At 41.4% G+C, this 21,311-nt stretch overlaps 2 protein-coding genes across 4 annotated transcripts in view; one reads left to right on the top strand and one right to left on the bottom strand.

The window, feature by feature from the left end:
• bud23 (BUD23 rRNA methyltransferase and ribosome maturation factor) overlaps positions 1-14,634 on the top strand; it is a 40,737-nt gene extending 26,103 nt beyond the window's left edge. The window contains exons 7-12 of one of the 2 annotated variants that reach the window (XM_069932331.1): positions 465-515; positions 2,989-3,074; positions 3,561-3,606; positions 6,088-6,146; positions 13,312-13,401; positions 14,476-14,634. In XM_069932331.1, coding sequence (XP_069788432.1) covers positions 465-515; positions 2,989-3,074; positions 3,561-3,606; positions 6,088-6,146; positions 13,312-13,401; positions 14,476-14,530 — 387 coding nt within the window. In that variant the 3' untranslated portion in view covers positions 14,531-14,634. The remainder of the gene's footprint in view (positions 1-464; positions 516-2,988; positions 3,075-3,560; positions 3,607-6,087; positions 6,147-13,311; positions 13,402-14,475) is intronic. The other variant, XM_069932332.1, reaches the window with a different exon arrangement.
• A 4,904-nt stretch (positions 14,635-19,538) lies between these two features.
• The window catches only part of LOC138760938 (ribonuclease T2-like), a 30,899-nt gene continuing 29,126 nt past the window's right edge, over positions 19,539-21,311 (bottom strand). For both annotated transcript variants that reach the window (XM_069932325.1, XM_069932326.1), the window contains exons 8-10: positions 20,936-20,981; positions 20,774-20,848; positions 19,539-19,850 (exon numbers count right to left, since the gene is read on the bottom strand). In XM_069932325.1, coding sequence (XP_069788426.1) covers positions 19,659-19,850; positions 20,774-20,848; positions 20,936-20,981 — 313 coding nt within the window. In that variant the 3' untranslated portion in view covers positions 19,539-19,658. The remainder of the gene's footprint in view (positions 19,851-20,773; positions 20,849-20,935; positions 20,982-21,311) is intronic.

Below are 21,311 nucleotides of genomic sequence, written 5' to 3'. Positions count from 1 at the left end.
ATGTGAGTTTATTATCATATACATGAGTACAATGTACAGATGCACCAAAATTTTTACTTCCATCAGCCACACACAGGTACAGCAACTGCATCTTACCACAATGTTCCAAGACAAAAATAAATCATGAATAGAAAAAGAAAGATCGATAAATACCCACAGTTGTGGTTAGTGCAAGAAAGAAAGTGACATTTCAATGGTGCAGACAGATCATTAGGTGGTCCCAGAGTAGTTTATGGCAACTAAATGAAGCGAGGATAAGTGAAGAAGAGTGCAATTAACTACTTGAGTACTATAATTCTTCATGAGGACCCCTGTTTAGGCTTTGGTGTGCAGCATTTTGGAGTATTTGCCTTATTAGCCCCTGAAGTTGCTTTTATTGTTGACTCTGGTGGAACTGAGGAACAATTATGATATATTTCATGGTTAGATGGAAGATTTTCTAAATTCATGTCTTTGTTGAACAGGTGCGAGGAGCTAGAGCTGTGTTTCAGTTGTATCCTGAGAACTCTGAGCAGGTTGGTTATTACAGGATTAAAATAAACATCCTCTCAAACTGCTGAGTCCCTCCAGCTTCTCATTTTTGACTCAGAATATTGTATGACCTTTCTGATGAGGCCTCACTTGAGTTCGTGTAATTTTTCTAGCTTCTCTTTCCCTCTATGGGAAATTTCTGATATCTAGGCTTCAATGCAGCTGCCACATGACTTCCTGGTTATAATATTCAATGAAGGCAAGCATGCCATAAACCTCCTTTACCATCTTATCTACTTGGTTGCTACTTTCAGGCAGAAATGAATGTACCCAAGCCCTCTCCATCAATACTTCAAAAGGCTCCTGCATTACCTTTACAGATGAACCTGAGGGGTCACTTTTTTTTACACAGAGGGTAGTGGGTGTATGGAATGGGCTGCCTGAGGAGGTGGTTACTATTGCAATGTTTAACAAAAAATGGACAAATAAATGGATGGGATGGGTTTGGAAGGATATGGTCAAATGCAGGCAAGTGGGGCTAGTGTGGATGGGACATTTTGGCAAGCATGGGCAAGTTTGGCAGAAGGGCCTTTTTCCACACTATATTACTCTGACTTGATATTGTGTGTGTATGCAGGCCCTGTGATTGAAGTAAAAACACAATGCTGGAGAAACTCACCAGGTCAAACAGTGTACTTTATATAGTAAAGGTAAAGATATTTATCCAATATTTTGGGCTTGAGCCCTTCATTTTACCTTGTTTGCTGAGGCTTCTCATTGCTCGTCCTCAGCTTGAGAAAGAAATGGACCACTGTAGCCGCGCACTACTTAAAAGAAGACACACACATAGTCTAGTCAGGTTAAGGTCTGAGTTTTATTAGGGCTCAGGCCCAACTTTTATACTTGCTCTGTTCCTGCCATGGCCCCCCTTGGCTAACGTCACAACATGCATAACAAAAGCGGGTTTCCCACGTGCAGGTACTTGGCTGCATAACAGTGCCCTTCTTCCCCATGTGGTGTCCCTGTCTGTTGGCTGCGCAGCAAGGCCAGCACCATTTTGTGGGTTGTTGACCTTTAAGCTGCCCTTGCGATTCACCCGCCAGTTTGCTGATTGGGACCAGTGCCACTGCGCAGGCTGCTGGCCTTTGGTTGCGCTCACTGCCCGGAGCGCCAGCTTGATTGCTGCTGTGGCAGGCTGCCACACCACAACCCAAAACTTGCACTGGCAAATTGCAAATTGGTTTGTCTATCTATCTGCAGTGGAAGAGTTTAATGACTTCTCATAGCTTTGAATCCAGAATACTTGGGGTGAATTTTCTGGACATCATCACAATTTAATTGTCGTTTAGTTTTGCTCCTATCTTTAGCTGTGCCCTCCTGGTGTTTGTAAATGTTATGAGCAACATTTCTCACTAACAGAATATTAAATCATGTTGAATCTGTGATGCCTTTTACTTGAGTCTGTCAATAGTTGCTGAGAGAGTTTTCTTTTCTGTTGCTTCGCAGAGATGGCATGAAACAGGCCCTTCAGTCTGCTGAGTCATTGCTGACCATTAACCACCCGTCTCTACTAATCCCATTTTATTCTTCCCACCTTATCATCATTTCACCAACACACTAGGTCGGTTAACCTCGCCACATGTCCTTGGAAACCTGAGCACCCAGAGGAAAACCACGTGTGGTGGAGAAAATGCAGACCTCGTGCAGTTAGCATCCAAGATCAGGATTGAACCTAGGCCTCTGGTGTTGCTGCATCACTGTACCACCCAAGTTTATGCAATTATTGAACGAGTCAGTCTCAGGTCTGATGAGTGTTCTGAGTTACCTGACCTGATTTGAATGAGTAGAGGAGAAAATATAACACATTCCCACTTCAAACTGCCATCTAGAAACTCCCAATATAAAAGTATGTGGTGGTTGTCGAGAAAATTTAACTGCAAGTTCTGAAAATCAAAAATAAAATGTAAAATTTTGTAGACACTCACCAAGTCAGGCAGCATCTGGATGAAGAGAACTGTTAAATTTTCAGGTTTGGAACGCTCTGTATGAAATCAGAAGCTTTAACTGTTTTTCTTTTCATAGTTGCTGCCTGCCTGACTTGAATTGCATTCTGTAGTAATTAACCCCTGCAGTGGACATGCCTCAAATCACTCACTGCTGGGCCTAATGTAGAAATTTTTTTAAAAAATTGTAGCCTGTTAATTATTTCTCCAAAGATTCATAATGCATGTCAAAATACTTGTGGTTTTGTTAAAGACAAAAATATTCCTTGTGCTGTAGGAACTTTAATGTGCTGCTGAACCAGCAATCTGACTCTTGGTTCTGTATCTCTGGCAAAGGCTGCCAGGTTTGGCAGTACTGTAGTCAATATAGAGGTGTGTTGGGATTATGTGTTGATGTCCCACCTTGTCATGTGGGAGGTGTATTCCACGTAAGAGGCCAGTCTTGTGTGGAAAAGAAGTTTCCGAAAGTAAGGCATGATTCAAAACAGCAAATGTCTTTTATTTAAATCCCCAGCTGGAGTTGATCTCCACACAGGCAATGAAAGCTGGATTCACAGGTGGCGTGGTGGTTGATTACCCCAACAGCAATAAAGCAAAAAAGTGAGTATCAAAGTAAGCATGTTTCCCAGTGCAACACTAATATTCAGAGAAACCATTGGATTAGGCTAAATTTTAGGTTTGGTGTAGAGTACTTGATGGCGGACATTCTGTAATTGTCACTTGCCAGCAATGAAAATGGCCAGCTGATTGTCTGATGCCTTTTTGGATCTTTTGGAAATTGCTGTGTTTTCCTGGTCTTCTGCTTCATCAGGTTTTAAGCAAAAGGCTGTGCTACATGGACAGGTGGGCTCTAAATCTGATCCCTCGACTGAGCCAGCCTCACCAGAAGGACCACCAATTGCATGGGTGGGAATTGGGGAAACCCTTGTGGTCATTTTCTGATCAGTTACTGCACTTCGAAAAGTATCTTGTTTTCTCCTTGCAGTACTTTGTAATGACACAAGAATGCGATAAAATCAGAAAGATGAAATATTCTTTCTGTACTGTTTGTGACCGTTCTAATCGCTAACTATTTCTCTTTCTTAGATTCTTCTTGTGTCTCTTTGCAGGAGTATCTGGGAAGCTGCCAGAGGTAATTCTTATGTGATTTCACTGGGGTATTATGAAATATTTGTGGAAGTACCGTTGCAAGAAATACCATTATTTTTAGCTGTTCTTGAATGGTTGCATAAAGCTTATCTAAAATTAATGCCCAAAGCAGAATTGGAAGTTGTATTTAGGTTGAAAAGCTGCTGTTCAGCCTTGCGAGCTGGTTTCAAAGTTTGTCAGGCAAAAAAGGTTCCACTTCTCTATCTACAGCTAAATTAGCACAGATCTTCTTCCCTGTGACTGTATTTCCAATCTCCCTTTCTATGAGACGATATTCAACACTGCCTGTTCTGAAACCCAATCCTTTCAAGTTCATGGGAACTGATTCCTGCTTGAACCTCTTGCATTATTGATAGTTCTGCTCCACACAACAGAGAGCATTTTTTCCTGCTTTGCTGATGCCTGTGTACCTTCCTGTAAGAACTGCTGTTTTTTTTTCTAATCCTGGAGATGCAGAGCCCTGTTAATTACATGTACACTTGAAATCGATCTAGTTTTCACACCAAAATGGTGAATGTCTAAGAGGGGAATATATACTGGTGGTACCAAGCTACTCTTGGTGGTGAACAATGACCACCTCACAAAGAATACTCTGGGTCTCGACCAAAGGTTTTGACAGGTTTTCCTTCTCTTTTTTTGTAATATTTTATTGATCATTTTAATATATTTAACAATCAACAATTATACCAAAAATATAAAACATCAAGAAAACCTTCAGCCCCTTCCCCTCTTTATGTCCTATTTAATAGAGAAAGGAAGAAGAAAAAGAGAAAGAAAGATCATCTCATTATCAGTGTGTACAATAAAACATATGGAGACACAATAATACCACATTGTTAAAATCTTTACTGAGGTCTACTGGCTCGCCAGTAGCAATGTAACTCTATATTGGCACCATCAATGTTAACATTTAAGAAAACTTTGGACAGGCACATGGATGGGAGAAGAACGGAGGGACCCGGACTGGTTGTAGGTCAGTTGGACTCTTTCCTTCTCTCACAACCAGCAACAGGTTTTCCTTCTCTATGTGCCATGTTTGTTTTTCAAGATTGTAAAAAGAACCTATTGGTTTGGAGGATCCTTGGTTTAATTGCTAATATTTAAAAAAAAGGAAATGGTTCTTCCCTCAGAGCAGGTTTGCAAAGCTGTTCATTGGCCATTTAAGACATAGTGAAATAATAGCGATCTTTCATCAATATTGTTCTAACAAGTAGTTTCTTACAATGGTTGAACTGCTTTACAATCTTGAAAAGGGGGGCCTTAAAAAGGGAACAAACACTTTTGGGATTCTGGAAAGAAAGCAAACTGTTAGAAGCACACAGCATGTCACTCTTTGTGAAGGGCAAGATGGGTATAATGTTCTGATTACAGACAGTCTGTATCTAACATGTTAATCACTTGTTTATTCCTGCTGTGTGTTGACCTTTCCAACAGTTCTCTGCACTTTGTGAGTGCTTTGTTTAGAAGCGTTGACATTTTTTGACTAAAGCTTGTCTGGTAAATCCTGAGTTCAGTGAGCTCTTTTTAGTGCAGGTAAGGTCATACACCTACTTGTAGGTGCAGTGCCTGAAATTCGTTTGTAAAATGTGTGGCAAATATAAATTATTTTAAAGGGCATTTTTGATTTTTGCATTTTTACTCTGTTCCCTTCTTTTCCCAACTGAGCTCTTACCTTGATTTAATTCACATCCTTGCTCCTGTTATGCTCCCTTTGTTCTTTGAAGTCCATGGTTTCCAGTTTGCCTGTTTCTTGCAAAGATTAGAAGGCATCGATGACAATTAGTGTTGAATGGACTTCATCTCCCGCTGCCTAGGAAAGGCAACCAAAGCACTGAAGGGCCCATCACACCCCAGACCACACTCTTCTCTCTTCTTTTGTCAGGGAGAAGGCTCAGGAGTGTGAAAGCACGCACCAATAGTCTTAAAGATAGTTTCTTCCCCGCAGCCATTGGGCTCCTGAATGAACTCCACTACAGTGCTCTCATGCCGCCCTTGCTTGGTGCTAATTGATCTTTCTTTTCAGTGTAATACCACACTCTTTTTTTTTATTAAATTTTTTATTTTTCACACCATAAATCACAATAGCCATGATATACACTTTTTCTTTTTCACACATTTACAGTGACTTTTTCTCCCCCCCCCCCCTCCTCCCAAGCCACCCCCCCACCCCCCCCCCCTCATCCATTTTAGGTATACAATCTAGGTTGCATTAATTCAGTCAGACAATGTTGTCATTCAACAAAAATACACCAGAAATTCTACAGAGTCCATTCTTTTCTTTCCTTCTCCTTCCATCAACTTAGGTAATGTTTGTCCCCGGTAGGTTAGTGTAATACCACACTCTGATGAATGTTAGAGATGACCTGTAGGTTTGGTTGCAGAAGAACGCCCTTTACTGTACGAGGTATTTTGTGACAAATGAACTTGATCTTAGAATTTAAGCTTGTTTTCTTCTTTCTGCCAGGGCCTTGGAGTACAGCAGGAAGAGGAATCAAAGAACCAAGTTCAGTTCACAAATGCCAGGTATAATATTTACACTTGTGGGATCATCAAATCTAGTTGGGAGAAATTATTACTCTGGGAGGGATGCTAATGTGGAGCTTGCTGCCACACAGAGAGTGGGATGAATAGTGATGAGGGACCAGATCATCACATGATGTGGAGGGTTGCAAGTTGTAGATTTAATAAATAATTTTTTCTTAATACACAAGCTTGAGTAGAAATGTTTATTGATGGCTTAATCAGCACTGAGGGTGTTGTTAACACAACTACAATAAGTGTTAACATGTCATTAGGTTTGAAGCAAAACGAGACAGTTGAGCCACAAATCATGTTAACTGCAAAGGTAATACTGTAACAGGAAAACATTAGAGTTTGCTGTTTGCACAAAAATGCTGGAGAGACTCAGCAAGTCGCACAGCATTCTTTAAGCTGCAAAGATACCGATACATGATCAGCTTTTTGGGCATAAGCCCTTCATTAAGGTATGAGCAAAAAGCAGATGGGCGTCTGAATAAAATGTTGGTGGGGAGGAGCACAGAGTCACAGACAAGAGGTAACAGGTGGATATGGGATGGAAGGAACAAGAGTAAAAAGCTGAGAAGTGATAGTAGGAGGGGATAGCTCTCGGAATAGAAAAGGAATGGAGTGGAGAGCTGGAGGAAAGGAGAGAGGGGGAAGGGGAAGTAAGTGAGACAAGAAAACCAGAGAAGTCCATGTTAATGCCATCTGGTTGGAGAATGACCAGACAGAATATTAGGTGTTGCCCCTCCACTTTATGGGTAGCCTTAGTTTGGCAATGTACGAGACCATGGACAAACATGTTGGCGAGGGAGTGGGGCGTTGAATTGAAATGGTTGGCAACTAGGAAGTCTCTGCTATTGTGGTCTGAGCGAGGTACTCAGTGAAACAATCTCCCAGTCTGCATTCAGTCTCTTCGATTAGAGAAGGCCATAAGGGAAGCACGGAATGCAGTAGATGATCCCTGCAGATTAACAAGTGAAGTGCTGCTTCTCTTGGAAGGACTGACTGGAACGCAAGTGGTGATGTGGAAGGGGGTGTGGGTACAGGTCAAGCATTTACTGCGGTCACAACGTGATCCCATCACCAGACACAACTCCCCCCCCCACTTCACCTCCTTCTGCATGGACCACTCCCTCCATGACTCCCTTGTTCACTGATCCGTTCTCAATAATCACTTCCTTTGTACCCCCACCCCGTGCACCATTTCATCCAGGCTTCTGCCTGCTATTTGCTCATACCTTATGAAGGGCTCAGGCCGGAAAAATTGGTTATATATCTTTATCTCTCGTACATAAAGAAAGCTTCATGACTTGCTGAGTTTCTCCAGCATTTTTGTGTAAACTACCATCATGATGTCTGCAAATTTTCCTGCTTAATTTTTTTTAACATTTAAAGCTTGCTAATGTTTAAAACAAAATCAAAACAGCACTGGGGCACGATGACCTTTTGCGAGCAGTTCCTTTCTTTACATTTATAATTGTTCTACTATTTTGCTTCGATGCTCCATCTTGCATTATTTGTACTATTTAAAAGTTGAATTGCCTGGATAGTGCACAAAACAAAGTTTCTTGCTGTACCTCAGCACATGTGACCATAAACTATTCATTTCAATTTAGGAGAATGCTCTGGCATTTGAAAGATGCAAATAGCCAGCTGCAGAAGTGCAAGGAGTGAACTAATGGAGAAGGGTAATAAAACCGACGACATTAGGAGATGGAGAGGAGAGAGAAATTAAAGCCTTCTCACTGGAGCAAAGGGTTTGTGACAGAGTAGAAGACTGGTTGTATGGAAGTTCCAGAGCATGGATAGTTCAGAGAAAGCAGGAACGCAGCCAATAATGAATGGAATGGAGAGAGATTATTGAGTGAAGGGATGTTAGCTCACAAACTTGGTTGCTATCCAAGCTCAAAGGGAAAGAGCATTTAAAATTATTAGAAGGAGAGCATTTGCAGGTAGCAGGTGGAAGAGAGGTTGCACTGCTGTCATTTCAAGGTTGAGGAGCATACTCTTGAACAGGTTTTCCAGCTTTTTTGCAACTCACTGTAGTGCTCTCTAACCAATGCACCTGGGGGGAAAAAAACACAACTCCAAAGTTCCAGATTTATGGGTTTATGACTGGTTCTGAATCAGTCATTTGACTGAATCAAAAACAAATCCTGATTTTCCAATGGAAAAACTGCTTCCCTTTTGGGCACTGAACACAAATCGGTGAAGTAATGAGCAGAAATCACACCATCCTATATGAGTTTCAGTTCAATTAAATATGGTGCTGCATGTAATATGGAATTAATTTGACTGATGTGTGGCTCTTTAACGGGTATGTGAATTTTCCACATTTCCACGTTTTTCTGCGTTTTTAAAATGATTGCCGTTGTTTTTACCTGCTTGCCAGTAATGTGAGATCAGCTCCGTAAGTATTGTAGGGAGTAAGTTTTGAGTAGAGGTGAGAGGATGGTGCTGTGTATACAACTGACAACAGACAATAGCACGGCACTGGACTCAAAGCAACGGCATTAGCACGGGCACTCTGAATTGCAACGTTAAATGTTATCCACATGGAAGTTCTGTTCCCGCTGAAACTAAATTTTAAAAGAAGAGCCTGACATTTCTACCCCTCGTCAGTGGCCCACGGTGTTTATTCTTTGTGCACAGTGTTACAGTTACAAATCTGTGTGTTCCCAACCATGTTCTCTACCTGAGAAAAAGATGCCTCCCCCCTTCCCCACAGGGGCAGCCAGCCTCAGAATTCACAGCAACTCAATAATATCCTGCCTGTCAAATAGCCCAGCAACGTGGTCGGTAACCCAGAGAAAAATAAGAGTCACTTAGTAAGAGGGCTCACTCGGCCAGACTTTTCCCATTTGGATGGGGGTGCAGAAAGTAAACAAAAGATTTTGATGCTAACTGAAACACAAATTGCAATACTGTTATCTTGTCCTCTTTAGTTTTTAAGACAAAGTCAATTAATGACTGAATAATTTTACCAGAATCTTGCACATTGGAGACGATGATTGTAATTTAACAAAATAAATAACGTGTTCGCCTGGCAGCCCTGCTTATCGTTATGTATGCACGGGGTTGAAATAAGCAGAACCTACAGTAGATTGAAGTGGGATTTGGAGATTTTTTGTTGCTCAGAGAAACAATTGATTCCTCTGGACATTGGGCTAAGGGATGGAAGAAAGCCTTCAGGCCGAATGTGATGTAGGACATGTTTATATTATAAAAGTCTTCCTAAATTCCATATTTGAGGGTTCAGAACAGGTTTGAATAGTATTGTTCTCGATTTTTCCCCGCCCCCCCCCCCCCCCAACACTGGGTTGTATATTTTTAATCCCAGTCCCTCGCACCGGTCTGTGTGGACTCGTCGTCTTTGTACTGACACAGTCTATTAGACAATGTGCAAAATCCACGTTAAAATCCCATAGCAGATTAAATCCCCTGTTCACCCGCAATCTCGTCGTAACTCCTCTACCCATCCCCACCCCAACACCCACTTCCGTAAAATCCCCTGTATTCAATATGTGGCCGCAGTTAAATTCCCTACTAGTTAAAATTCCCCATTTGTTTATTTTGCCTTTAGGCTCTTATTTTACAGAGGTGTCGGAATGACGCTCCAATGAGGCTTCAGCAGGACTGCACCTTTGGTTACTACTTGGGGATTGGATGTAATTTGGGCAAGGACACTACTTGGCATTCTGGTTGCTAGTTATGGCAAACTCAGGAGAACCAGAGTGTCTGCTTTGAAAAGAGGTGATGTGGAAGGGGTTTGGAGTCTGGGTACAGATGGTATTTTCTGTCTGATATACTGTGCTCACTGTAAAAAAAAAAAAAAAAAAATTGATTTTGTTTAAAATGACAAGTCTTTAATGGCTTTAAACTGGAAATTTTGTGTACATTTTCAAAATATGGGGATCCTGCCCACGCCCCACAAGGGGCGCTGTGCCTCCTTAAACCCCACTGTACACCTCACGCAAGCGCTCAGCTCTTTTTGACCTCCCTCACATGCCTGCTTTAAATGCTCAGTTTTCACAGTCCAGAAATGAATAACTAATAATCTGAGTTACTGTGGAAGAAAATGTTTAGCCCTCTCACCTTCCCTCTCTTCCTTTCGTCAATATCAAGGCTATCTTTTATATGGCCTATAATGGAAAACAAAAGCAGGGGTGTGATGTTGAGACCATAAGGCACGATGAGACCTCACTTGGAGAATTGTGAGTAGTTGTGGGCTCCGCATTTAAGAAAGAATGTGCTGGCATCGGAGAAGGTTCACAGGGATGACTCTGGGAATGAAAGAGTTATGAGGAACTCTTGGAGAATGAGGGAGGATCTCATTGAAACACGTTGAATGTTGAAAGGAGTGGACAGAGAAGATGTAGAAAGGTTTTTTTTCCTTTCTCAACATTTTTTTTTACCCACAGTATTCCACGGACCACCTATAACAAAGCAACAGTCCATCAGTGGAGGGGGATGCTGAAATGGAACCCCTTCTCAGTCGATTTATTTGTTTTGTTCCAGTGGGAAATATTTTTTTCAGAATTTTTGTGTTTTGTTGTTGCCTAATTCAAAACCTTGATTGGCACATTACTCATTCATTACGTCACCTGCACATAACCACAGCAGGCCACCCACAATAACCCATGGACTATTGGTGGATTGCACATGATAAGTTGAGACTGTGATAGACAATTGTATTTAAAATGCATGATGTTGTGGATGCATGGACACAGTGATTGCTGCTTGTAGGTATCTCACAGTAAAGCAGGTAGGGTTGCAGTCTCTACCTGTCTTTTGTGGAGAAACCAATAATAATTGAGGAGTATCGTTGTGGCAGCCACAAGCTGCTGTTTGCCACTTTTTCCTGCCTCCGACAATTTGTGAGTTCAATGTTGCTGAGATGAAAATCTGTGTGAAACTCCCTTTGGTTGTTTGGTTCAAATTCCCAAGTTGGCACCTCTGGGAGGAAATCATCAATGCACAAGCTATGTGGAGAATAAGTCCATAAAACAGAGGAGCAGGAATAGGCTATTCAGCCCATCGAGTGCCCTGTCATTTAATCATGAGCTGATCAATTTTCCCACTCAGCCCCATTGTCCAGCCTTCTTTCTTTAACCTTTGTTGCCCTGGCTAATCAAGAACCTACCAAACTCCCTTAAATACACCCAATGACCTGGCCTCCACAACTGCCTGTGGCAACAAATTCCATAGATCTACCACCATCTGGCTGAAGAAATTCCAACGCATATATGTCCTGAGCAGACACCCTTCAATCCTGAACTTGTAGTCTCTTGTCTGGACTCTCCCATGGGAAACCACCTTTCTACATCTTCTCTGTCCACACCTTCCAATGTTCAAAATGTTTCAATGAGATCCTCCCTTGTTCTAAATTCCAATGAGTACAGGGCAAGAGCTTCATACGCTCCTCAGATGATAACACTTTTCTTTCCAGAGTCATCTTTGTGAACCTTCTCTGAACCTCTCCAATGACAGCACATCCTTTTTTAAGTGAAGAGCCCAAAACTGCTCACCATACTCCGTGAGGTTTCATCAGTGCCTTATAAAGCCTCAACATCACATCCCTGCTCTTGTATTCTATTCCTCTTGAAATGTATGCCAGCATTTCATTTGCCTTTTTCACCACCAATTCAACATGCAAGTTTACCTTCAGGCTATCTATCCTGCACAAGGACTCCTAGGTCCCTTTGCATCTGGGTATTTTCAATTTTTTCCTTATTTAAAAAAACATTGCCTGTTTATATTTCTTCCAAAGGGCATGTCTACACTTTCTGATATTGTATTTCAATTGCCACTTCTCTGCCCATTCTCCTGATCTGTCCAAGTCCTTCTCTAGCCTCCTGTTTCCTTCACACTGCCTGCTTCTCCACCTACCTTTGGATCATCTGCAAACTTGGCCACAAAGCCATTCATTCCACATTTCAAATCATTTAATATACAACATAAAAAGAAGCGGCCCAACACAGACCCCTGTGGAACACCACTAGCAACTGGCAACCAAATAGAGTATGATCCTTGTATTCCAACTGTCTGCTTCCTGCCAATCAGCCAATCATCTACATAACCCATTATGCTTCCTGTTATACAATGGGCTCTTTTTAAGTAGAGTCGCGTGCAGCACCTTGTCAAAGGCCTTCTGAAAATCCAAATACGCAGCATCCATTGCATCTCCCTTCAAAGAATTCCAATAGGTTTGTCAAGCAAGATTTTCCCTTAAGGAAATCATGTGGTCTTTGGCCTATCATGTCATGTGTTTCCAAGCACTCCATAACCTCATCCTTGACAATCTACTCCAACATCTTCCCAACCATTGATGTCAGGCTAACCAGTCTATAATTTCCTTTCTGCTGCCTCTCTCCTTTCTTGAATAGTGGGGTGATATTTGCAATTTTCCAGTCCTCTGGAGCCATACCAGAATCTATTGATTCCTGAAAGATCATTACCAATGTGTCCACAATCTCTCCCACTAATTCTTTCAGAACCCGATGAGACTTGTATATCCTTAGACCATTCAGCATTCTGAGCATCTTCTCCCTTGAAATAGTAAAATTAAATGTTTTTCGGAGTGAATGGGAGGAAAAGTCTTGGAAACATAGAGATCATTGGAAAAGATATTCACTTTGATTGGATCTGAATATGGATTAGATAGTGGTTACATCCAATGATAAAATCCTTTCTAAACTGAGTATGGTTTGAAAGATTGATTATCTATCAATCCTCTTGGATCTATTTTCAAAGAGTATTGAGTTTCTCCATAACAATCTCGTGTTCAGTTTTTTAAAAATCTGCTGGGAGAAACGTAACGTTTGATGAGAAGAAACTGTCAATGTTTCAGATCAGAACCCTAAATTTTAATGTGCACCAACATGGATGACATCTGACAGGGTCTGTGGAACCAGGGCCAACCACTGTTACTATTACTGGAGGAGGGACGGAAGATGGGGAACAATTTGTCACCTTGTCATTCAGAGAACGTGTGGCAAGCTCTCGTGTTCAGTTCCCATTTCCGAGAGAATTTACAGACCAGTTCACGGTATTTCTTGATCGGAGGGAATACTGGGTCAGTGGAGATGGAAACTTGGTCAGTGAAGAGAAAGTAAGCAGAAGGGACAGTAGGTATGCCTATTTCAAACAAAGTCTTCTTCCACAGGTTAAGATTTAAAGACATGAAGGGGAAATCTGCGAAGGGCAGCAGGGACTGGATCTTGCAGAAGAAGGAACGGCGGAGGCGCCAAGGAAGGTGAGGGATGTTGGGCTATGCCATTCACTGCTTGTAACGAACACCCTAGTCTGCTCAGTGTGCTGAACTGAAAAGTAATTCACTAGAAACTTTGCACCTCCTTGCACACTTCTGGATGCATACACATGGTTAATTTTGTTAATAGAATCAGCTTGCTCCATCTTCAACTTGGACTGCTTCAAACTCGTTTTTGTACAGTTGCTCATTGATTTGTATACTGGACCTAAAGAAATTAAATACCACTTCCTTGATTTGCATTTCTACATTGAACGCTGCCGGTGTATGTATTGCAGCATTGTTTGTCTCCTCTGATATGCATTGGAAGAAGGTTCAGAAACCTGAAGTGCAATAATTCTGGGTTTGAGAAGCTAACAGCTATCAGGCCTGGAACCACCCTGTACTACCTTAATCATAAATTACTCTGAGACCACAAATAAACTGTCTGTACTATTGCACCACTACATTTACTGAGCCATTTCTTTTTGCACTAACTAACTTTACGAATATTTTTCATACATCTTTTATCTCTTTGTTCTGGGATAATTTAATGTATACTGTTAAAGTTGCTTTTTTACAAAGTACCTGTGTAACTGCTGCAAATAAGAATCTTGGTACCTATAAGAATCTTGGGTGCACATGTACATTGTACAATGTATATGACAAATAAAAGGAAAGTTTAAAAAAAAATCTTTCCTAATAAACCACAAGCATCTGGAATCCCTTTTGAGAAAGTTATTGGATCTCAGCGATTACTGTCAGGAGGATGGGCTGGGATCATCTTTTCCTCAGAAAAGATGCTTGTGCTGTTTGAAGCAGAAAGCTCTGAAGAACCATGGAAGTAGTTCTGAACTCCCAGCCTGGCTTGGTTTCTCTTAGAAAATTAAGATCAAGCAAGTATAGGTAATATAGTTCCCATTGCCAATTCTTCTTAGTTGCACTTGGTTTTAGTTTACAAATAAAGTTAGTGATTGTACAGAGACACTCTTCCCCCCCCCCACCCCCCCCCCCCCCGTAAAGATTGTACAGTTTTAATGCGCGGTGAATTTTAACCCATATTTTCTTCTCCCTCCCCAGGACTGTTCGACTTGACACAAAATACACTGGAAGGAAGAGGAAGGTTCGATTTTAGGAAGTGGTAGAAAGTTTCATTTGGTTGCAGCTTTTTGTAATATACGATGTTCCCTCTGACTGGACCTCCAGTGGTGAATAAACATGGCAGCCCATTTATCTGAACTGAGATTTTCATTCTTCAGGATCTTTAAAAGCGACTTACTAAGTTTTGTGACTAATAAGCAGATTGCTTATATGCTGCCACCTCAATGCATTTTGATGGAGTGGTTCGCAGCATTGTTGAAGCTGTCCATTTCTTGGTAAAACATCTAAAGGTCGAGCACAGTGAAGCCGGCAAAAATCACATAATTGATGAAAAGATCCTGACCTTGCACAAGAACGTGTCACTTTCTTCCAACTCATCACTTTAAAAACAGCTGTTACTTAGCAGTTAACAAAATTCTCTGCTACTTCAGTGATCAGATGTGGGTCAACATTAAAGTTAAACAGGAAAGTTTATATATTGATTGCCTCTAAGTTATAAGTTGAACATTTTAATCTGGTGATTTATGAAGTCTCTACTGGTTTAAATTTTGGCTACCTTTTAATTGCCCTATACTTAATTTTCCTTACATAGTATGGCCATTTTTTTTTAATGCTGATGTGTGGATATGTGATATTCCTGTTAATGAGACTGGGTTTCAAGAGTAGAAATAACAGCTTACCACTGCTGTTTGTAGTTCTCAATTTGCATAAAGAGCATGGTTAAGTTATAGCATTGAGAAATCCTAAAAGATGTAGATTATCAAATGAGCCTCAAATGGATTGCACTTGCTGTTTTATCCCTGAACAGGGAATAAGATGGTAAATAGGCAAGGACATTTCTGAAAACTAAAGACAAAAAATAAAAAAAAGCATTTAATGTTTTCTAATGTTATCAGAGTGTAAAATTCTTAACGCATTCAGGAAAATATTTTAGTGAGTGCATAGCATGTCACAACAAGAGGAGTGGTTCTGGGTTTAATTTTAGAGAAGGAAGCTGGAACATATCTGACAGTTGTGATCATAATATATTACAATAACTCAAAATGTTAAGAAGAAAATGTTACAGTGTAGCAGCTACTACGGTAGATGCCACTAAATAAAGGCAAGCACACACAAACGTAGTCAACTCAAGATTGGTTTATTGCAGACATACACAGACCTTTTATTCCCTGCCTGTTAATGAGCTCGTTAGTGAACAGCTGCAGGGCCACAGGCTATGAGCCATTAGCCAGGGGCTTCATCTGATCCACTCGCTGTACTTTGGCTCCCAGCACTGCTAACCCGCGATGTGTCAGGTAAGTCTGTGAACTGACGGTGACGCTACAACAGAGTCCAGAGGACCCCAAAAACCAGCAGCATTAGATATGCACCACAACACAGGGTTACTTCAACATGAGTAGTTTTTAATTATAATTGAGCAAGAAAACAATTAAACTTTAACTTATTACTTAACCTACTTAATCCACCCCCCAATACTAAGCACAGGTGTGTGTAATGTATATTTAAGATTAGAAAAGTTATTTGGATCACAGTCCAATCTCACTGGTTGCAGAGAATTCTTGTACTGTGCCCAGAAGTTAGCATTAACAAAGTTCACCAGTCTTTGGTGCTTAACAGGCAAATGGTTACCACTCAGGAGGGTTCTTGCTGGTTTTCAAAGAGAGATTCCTTTTCCAGGACATCCGCAACTGATTCCTCCTCAATCAATCTTGCTGATGAAACTTGCCCCTTTCAGGGGGCACCTTTCAGACCGCCAGCTTTTTCTTTTGACTCAACAGCCTTCCAAAAGTTTGCCAGTTTTGTCCTTCTGGAACTGATTTAGGTGTCTCTCTAGCTGCTTTCAGATGGCCACAAAGCCTGACTAAAGCCGCACAGAATACTCCTGTGCGGCTGTCGGGTGGCCATCTGAAACCAGAAAAGCTGGCCAGGAGGGTTACTCACCTAACCCTTGTCTGAGAGGTATAACTATCCTGCTCGGAGTATTGACTGTGGCAGCTGAAAGCGGCCCGGGCTGCCAGGGGGCAGGCTGATGACGTCACGGTGATGTCGTCAGCCATTGACTCCTGAGACAAGGTAGCCAGACTAAGGTAGACTTCTTCAAATTTTATTTTGCACCCTCTCCCGCTGCCGGTTCCCCCCCTCCCACCCTTGCCCGCCCGACTCCCGCTGCTGGTCCCCCACCCGACTGCCGCTGCCGGTTCTCCCCCCCCCCCGACCTTGCCCGCCTGACTCCCACTGCAGGCCTTCCCCCCCCCCCCCCCACCTGCCCGACTCCCACTGCTGGTTTCTCCCTTGCCCGCCCGACTCCCGCTGCCAGTCTCCCCCCCCCCCCCTCAAGCTCACCCGACTCCCACTGTCGGTTCCCCCCACCCCACCCAACCCTCGACTGCCGCTGCCAATTTCCCCACCCTCGCCCACCCGACTCCTGCCGCATGGGGGGGGGGGGGAAGGGAGACTGGCAGCGGGAGTTGGGTGAGTGAGCAGGAGTCAAGTCATGCCTGAGTTGTTTGTCAGGCATGCCTTGACGCGCTGCTATGACGTGAGGTCAGCATAGGTGGGACTAGGCACCTGTAGCTGGCTTTCTCTGCTAGACGGCTAGCAGTCAGCTGGCACATTTAGATGCCAGAAAGCCGTCCATTCCATGGCCACCTAAACGTGTGAGCTGAACTCCTTCTATCAGAACACCTGAAAGCAGCTTTTGTTTCACTCCCCTCCCTCTCTGAGTGCCAGACTGTTCTGAGTCTCCCTGCAAAGATCCCCAGCTCTCCCAGGCCAGCTGTATCCTGCACCTTGGTTGCTCTTTCAGCAAAAAGCACTCTGTAAAAGTCCTGTGTTTTGAAATGTGTGTGCAAGCTGCTCCAGCAATTCCTCCCAAACCACCTCGAAATACTCTCACACTATGCTATGAATAGAGGAATACTAAATGGGGACTAGAAAAGTGCTCTGGGTGTGTGTTTAACATATTCGTGGAATTTCCTGCAGACATAATTGTGTGGAATATTAGCTGGATAAAAATACAATCCGAAACAGTGGCTGATCATTTCTCTCCATGGATGCTGCCTGACCTGTCGTGTCCTCGCAGCTTCTTACTGTTGTCAGCTTTGAAAGCAATTTGATTGCCATTTTTTGTGTATAACATTTATCCCAGGCTCTTAATAGCTGTAAGGAAGGAAATGAGAGTGTGAGCATTATTTTTCAATCCTCTCTGATCCCGGGCAACTGATAAGATTAGAATCTTTTAAAGGGATGAAAAGGATAGAACAAGTAACGACAGGTCAACCTGTTTCCCCCATGCTGGGTTTGTGTAAAAATTTCTGGGAAGCAAATTAAACGTTTTTCATTAATTTCTGTTTTTACAAATTAAATGTGGACTTGAAGGATGGTCATGTCAAACTAACTTGATTGAATTTTTTGACAAGGTGATTAAAAATTACGGGATGTTTTTATTTAATATTTCGTTCAAAATGTACCAGGGGTGTAAATTGTGCGGCATGGACTCGTGGGCCTAAATGGCCTGTAACTACTGTATGTCTAAATTTAAATCTGTATAAAAATTGGGATTGTAGCTGACAAGAAAATTGATTGTAGGAAGACATGAATAGCAACAGTGGTGGGCAGTAAAATGACATGGAATTTGATGGGGGGGCGGGGAAAAAGGCAAATCTCTTGAGAAAGGGCATACAGGAGGTGAATCAGGGCAAAGGAATACTATGATCTAGCTGTATGTGCCCACAGGTTACCCAAGTAGTAAGATGCTTAAGATGAAGGGATATTTATTCTTCATTAAACAGACTGCTAAGCCTTGGGTGAAAACCTTTTCTCATCTTGCTGCTATTGATTTTTTTTTGGGCTGTTTTCTGATGTTAAGGTCCTGTCCATTAACAAATGACTGATCTCAAATTAAACTTTGATTGTAACTCTTTAATCATTTACTCAGTTACATTATCAACAATTTTATGAAATTTATTCACAACAAAATTGCTAAAAATTGCAATAGCTGACACAACAATTCTCACAATTTCTTCTGGCCTTTGGAATTGATTGAAAGATTTGGTGCAAACCTTAAATGGTGGAAAATCTTGAGTTCAGCTATCAAGGAGTAAATCCCCACTCCATTAATCAGAACTTTATGTAGCCAATGAGACTGAGTAAAGTACACAATCAGGAGGAAATATTTCATGTTCCAATCCATTGTTTCTTGCAAAATGAATAAAAGCTCAAACCAACCGATGACTTATCATGGAAATGTTGCCATCTTGCTGTGTCGAGCATTTGTGCCCATGATAAGGACACAAACTGTTTTTGAGCCATCCTTGCAGGAACATCCACGACGTGGGTCCTTCCTCGCATCTCCCTTCTAATTTTTATTCTTTAAATCTGTAACCCCTGGCCTTCGAAGCCTCAGCTCATGCAAACAGCTACTTCTCATTTACCCTGTCTAAACCCACTATGAAACCTTTATCAGCCTCTAAATCTATTTTTCTTCAATGTCAATTCCAACTGTATTGAACATTTCAAATTGAAATATATTTACAATACAGCCTTTGAAACCCGTGCTGGCTAATTTCACCCAATTAACTTAGCAACCCTGTATGTTATCCACTTTAACTTTATTGATGGTCCTTGAAACTATTCCAGTGGCCCCTTCAATAATATCTACAAGAACTTCCTGAAGCATAAGCAAAATTAGATGCAGTGTAATACACCAAACGTTTTATAAATGCAATGCTGTGCAAATGATCAAATCTATCAAGTCCAGAACAAATGTCATGACCAAATAAATTGGAGCCTCTAATTCACAGTTACACTGGTACCTGGCGATTGAACAGGAACAGAGAAGAAAGAAATATTTTGACAGTTGTGCAACACACAAAAGGGCTGGAGAAACTCAGCAGGTCTTGCAGCATCTTCGGGTCTGAGCAGTGGAGGTTTAAGCCACACTCTATTAAGGTCTTTAAAAATAGAAAGAACTGTTGTTTGTAGATAGGCTGAAAATTCAAGTTGGAGATGCTTTCTTAAAAAAATGACACCAATCAACTAGCTGAGTGTTCAAAATTTGATAAATTTTAATGCATTAGAGATATATTAAAGACAGTGTAATATTTCCTCAGGTGACGAGATTAACTTTACTGGCACTAAGGTGGGCAACTTTCCAGAAACACTCAATACAGGTGTTGTATTGGAGGATAACTGACTGGCTTGTTCCGGTCACACACAGAAAGGACTGGATAAGTATTGCGCTGTCTGTCATCCTTGGAAACAATTATATTGGGTGGAGCCTCTCTGCAATTCAGTAGCTGAAATTGTTTGGTGAAACAGAGTTCAATCTGGCCCAGTGTTTGCTCTGATACTCCCTGTGGTTGGGGGATGGAGGAGAACGAGAAAACAAAGTTAAACTTGATTTACTATCTCATCTCTTGCCTGAGTATAAAAGAAAATAAAATCATCTGAAGACACAAAGGAGGTTGCAGGTGCTGGAATCAGGATGACAAATGATACATGAGAGGAACTCAGTGGGACCCCTCTGTACTCCAGGTCTTGATGAAGGGCTCCAGTTCAAAACATTGGCCCACACTGATGCTGCTTGACCACTGATTGTTATCTCTCCATAGGAGAGCTTTTAAATCAGAACTTTGTCATTTTTAATCACAATTTTTGCAAACAAGAAACTGCATCTTCAAATTTTTAGATTGTAAATCTCTATTTAACCCCAATTCCCAGACATAAAGTCTGGTAAGTACTATTGATTCCAGCATAATCTTCCTGCAACCCTGTAATTAGAATAATCTTATTATCTACAGTAGCCAAATAAATCTCAAGACAAACTGATTTTTATTTTGCATAATATCCACATTCAGTCTGGGTGGACAAGGTATAAAACACAGGTGTGTGTTCTTTTAACTAGCAACAAGAGTAAAATGTATGAAAAGTAAAATGCTTTGAATTGAAATCTTGGATTTAATTTATAATTTACCAAAGTAAGTCAAATATAATTCCCTCAGAGGGTGGTCAATATCTGGAATGATCTTCAAGAGGAAACTAGAACTGGCCACAATTACAAGATTCAGGAGACATTTGAACAGATCTAAGGATAGGAAGGTTTATAAGGAATTCAGACCAAATGCATGTAAATAGAACTAGATCAGAATGTCAACTTGGCTGGCATGAATAAGTTGGACTGAATCCCTGTTATGCTGAATGACTCTATGACTCTTAACCAAACCAGGTTTTGTTTAAAACCAGACAGATCACCATGTTAGAGGAATATATTTATTACCTGGGTGGGAAACAGGCACTGAATCTTTGGTGTTACCCTGTAGACTGACACAAGGGCATTTTCTATGTCTTCCACCTAAATATGAGAATTTTACAATGAGAATTAATGGGTTAATGTGCATAGCACAGAAGAAAAACAATTTTAAAAGCACTGAAGTCTTACCTTGTAATACTTGGTCGATGGTAATATATTAAATTTCTCAAGAACACTAAATAAAGTTTGAAAGAAAAATTAGTTGGAAATAAATTCCTGAATTGAAATAGACATCAAGTTTTTGTGGTACGAGGAGTCACGTGATGGAGTAGTGGCCGGTCGGGGAACTCCAGCCCTCTCCAGAAAAGTTAAAAAAAGACAGTGAAAAAACAAAGGCACAAACACAAAAACCAAAATAAAGGTGTGGAGAAAATGGCAGCGAAAAAAGAAAAGCCAAAAGCAACGGGAAGAAGAGAAGAAGAAAGGACGTCGTTAGAAGAAGGTGAAGGCCTTACCTGTCCGAGGAGGCCCGCCGTGGAGAGAGAATCCCGCTCCCTAAGGTCAG

The sequence above is a fragment of the Narcine bancroftii genome, chromosome 4, assembly GCF_036971445.1.
Source record: "Narcine bancroftii isolate sNarBan1 chromosome 4, sNarBan1.hap1, whole genome shotgun sequence".
NCBI classification, from domain to species: Eukaryota; Metazoa; Chordata; class Chondrichthyes; order Torpediniformes; family Narcinidae; genus Narcine; species Narcine bancroftii.
The sequence above is the reverse complement of the archived record's forward strand: the minus strand, read 5'-3'. Positions and strand labels throughout refer to the sequence as shown.